Source organism: Halyomorpha halys, unplaced genomic scaffold (assembly GCF_000696795.3).
Source record: "Halyomorpha halys isolate HHAL.00 unplaced genomic scaffold, Hhal_1.1 Scaffold90.1, whole genome shotgun sequence".
Lineage (NCBI taxonomy): Eukaryota > Metazoa > Arthropoda > Insecta > Hemiptera > Pentatomidae > Halyomorpha > Halyomorpha halys.
In genome coordinates this window covers 764,902-768,076 of record NW_027109220.1, presented here as the reverse complement: position 1 = coordinate 768,076, position 3,175 = coordinate 764,902, and the positions used below count along the sequence as shown (strand labels likewise).

General features: G+C 34.4%; 1 protein-coding gene across 1 annotated transcript in view; it reads left to right on the top strand.

Moving 5' to 3' along the window:
* The window catches only part of LOC106677184 (sodium-dependent neutral amino acid transporter B(0)AT3), an 80,500-nt gene that overhangs the window by 53,862 nt on the left and 23,463 nt on the right, over positions 1–3,175 (top strand). The window contains exon 3 of the mRNA XM_014414939.3: positions 558–698. Coding sequence (XP_014270425.1) covers positions 558–698 — 141 coding nt within the window. The remainder of the gene's footprint in view (positions 1–557; positions 699–3,175) is intronic.

Here is a 3,175-nt window from a genome sequence, read left to right as displayed (position 1 = left end):
TACCTTATTGTACCTACTTCACCAATACAGGTATAAATATTTGTATGGGAAACAATTCTACTTACGTTCAAGAATACGTGCTGTTTATTTTTCCAACTCACATCGAGATCTATTGCTGTTTTTACTAGCAAACTCATTAGTGGTCATTTGTTCTAAAATTCTCAGTGTAACAATTTAAGCTATGTTAAAACTATTGCTAGTAAAATGGATAAGTTTCAGAAAAGCGTTAATTTGTTACCTTCGACAGTAACTCAAATTTTCAATTCATAATTTCATCTCTGCATGGATATCGAAGGATATTTTCTCATCGTCTTAACTATGCACCTGAACTACCTTTCCCTAATGTCTGTCTCTCTACCACATTCTCCTTGGCTTATTTCTTTCACGCCTTAAAAAAAATGATAAAATTTACTTATATTACAAAATTTATCACTCCTAAATATATAATGTATAAGAAAAGATCTAATCTCATGACCTCAACCAATATTATTTTTCTTAGTTTTTATGAAAAATACCCTTACTCATTATATTGTTACATATACTTAAATTTGTTTTAGGTGCTTTTCTCATACCTTTTATGATAATGCTCATCCTAGAGGGTATTCCACTTTTCCTGATTGAACTTGGAATTGGACAGAAGATGCGCCTTGGTGCAGTTGGTGTATGGAACACAATCCATCCTTGGCTAGGAGGCCTAGGTAAACATATAGACTCAGGATCGTTTTTCTAATTATTATACTTAAAGCTAATATTTAATACATATGTATGTAAGTTACGTAATTGCACATATAAACTGATAAAAAAAAATGAAAAGGTTAGCGGATTAACTCTTCTAAATGCGAAAACAAGCAACTCGACCAGCTAACATGCCCCTCTCTCCGCTGATATCGCAGTAACAACACAAACACGCACGCAGACGCTCTCGCACAAACTCTCTCTCGCGCGCACACAGACAAAAACTATTAAATATATTGGCTGAGTGGGCTTTAGGTTAGGCTTGTTAACCTTAGATAAGTAAATGCTTTCTTGAAAAATCGGACAACCGACAGGCTGCTCTATTATATAAACCTTTCTTGGGCATATAGTAATAGTTGCAGTAAGTCTTTGAATTAATTAGGTTTACAGACTTTTAACCTACTGACGCAAGGTACCTATGACCTTAAGGTTCATTACCGAGGGTCGAGCCCATCGCCTCACTATGCATGAGATCAGTTGCATACTTGCAAATGGCTACCAAATAGATCCTACTAAAAACGTTGTGATACCATCAAAGTATCGATACTCTTTCCAATAATCAGCGAAGATCGAAAGAAATGAAATATAATATGGGACCATTTGTGGCCAAAGTGAGTTTAAGCGTCAACATTGGCTGCTTTGTTACTGTAGCGGCACTGGTTTGAATTCGGCCTCGGGGGTTGACTTTTATTTCGTGTAGTGTAAAACGTCCTTGAGTCTTGAATACCTTGTATAATAGGATAACAAAATAATATTGATTGCACATGTATGGGCTGGGTTTTACGCACCGGTCTCCAATATGTTTTTCTTTTGAAATTTATTCGACAACCTAATCAATCATTAGATTATTATAGCATAACTATTATTTATCTGTTTACCTTCGATATTATGACCTATTAACATAATCCACTTACTAGATACCCTAAAAACAAGGAGAACCTAATATAACTGTAAATGTATATCATAAATCATGTTTGAGGGCGATGTAGTTATTTATGGGACAAAAGACATTAGGATATTTGAAAAATCATTGAAGTTAAATATTTCCAGGTTTAAAGGCTAAAGTATTGGAAATATTTATCTCGTAATCTTATTCGGAATCCCGACATTAAAAACCAAGCAAATCCAAATGTTTAGAAGCATCCTAAAAACTAAAGGAAAAGCCCTTATCAGCTAAGGCAAAGTACAATCATATATTAAGATCGAAAATGTGCCAAAAGAAGCAAATCTACTGACTCAAGTGGGATGGTAATTCAAGAAGATGATTCAAATTTGTTAAAAAGTAGTATCTGAGGGAACACGGGAGAAGAATAGAAAGACCACATACAATATTGCGAGACAAAATACTTGAGAGAGTAGGAGACTTTAGGACGGGATTTCCTTCAATGTCTTCATCGTTAGATCCAGTTCTCAGAGATAAGACAGAGCTTGCACTATTTCAGCCCATTTATTATTATAGCTATAACTTGGTGCACTACTACAGCTTTATTGTATCTCTACAGGTATTCCTTATTCAGAAGTATTGAACAACCCAAAGTCACGTGCTGTATATATTCTACTGCCTCATTGCAAAAGTCGCCGATGTTCCATAAACAGTTATGCTTTCAATGTGCCTTCTCTACTATCATTTGTTCTTGCGTAGCCAGTAGGAATCCTTCAGGTTCAAGAAAAAAATTGGAAACTTCATCTATGTTATCTATGCCAGTATGCCAACTCCTGCATCCGTCAATATGTGATAAGATTGTGCATTAGTTGCTAGTTTTCTATGCTTCTGTTAGAATAGCATGTTTCGCAATTCGGGGTCTTCAGGATTATATTTAGGATATTCAGAATTAGTTTCAGTTTTACTTCAGAAATTCAGAACTTTGTAAAATGTATCTAATGTAATGGCTTATACCATTTTCTTCATGAATTCAAGAGCCTTTTGAATCCACGCTTTCCTTATTAATATTAATTATGTTCATGCCTATTAGAATTATGCACATGGAAGTTCAGCTACGAATACTTCCTATCGATTGATTTGGTCGATTCTATATCTTCTCGTATATCCTATCTGCACTAAATGACATTAAAACGACACATTGTTACTAATCATAATATGAAAACCTGTATAAAGCAGTATTACTACATAAACACAAAAAATTATGTTAGATTTAAAAAAAATATTTCATGTTTTTCTTGCAAGATTAATAAATATGCAAATAAATAAATATTGGCAACTTACCATTGATAACCCGGCTAACTGATAATCAAACATTTAATATCTTAAGTTAAACCTACTGACTGCCCTACAGTTTCATTTAATGATGTTACTCTTACCCCTGTCGAACAGATCCGCTACCTTGGACTACATTTGGACAAACGATTAACCTGGAATCCTCACATAAGACAGGAAACTGCACGTCGATTTCGACTATTACAGCACTTACTAGACAAACGG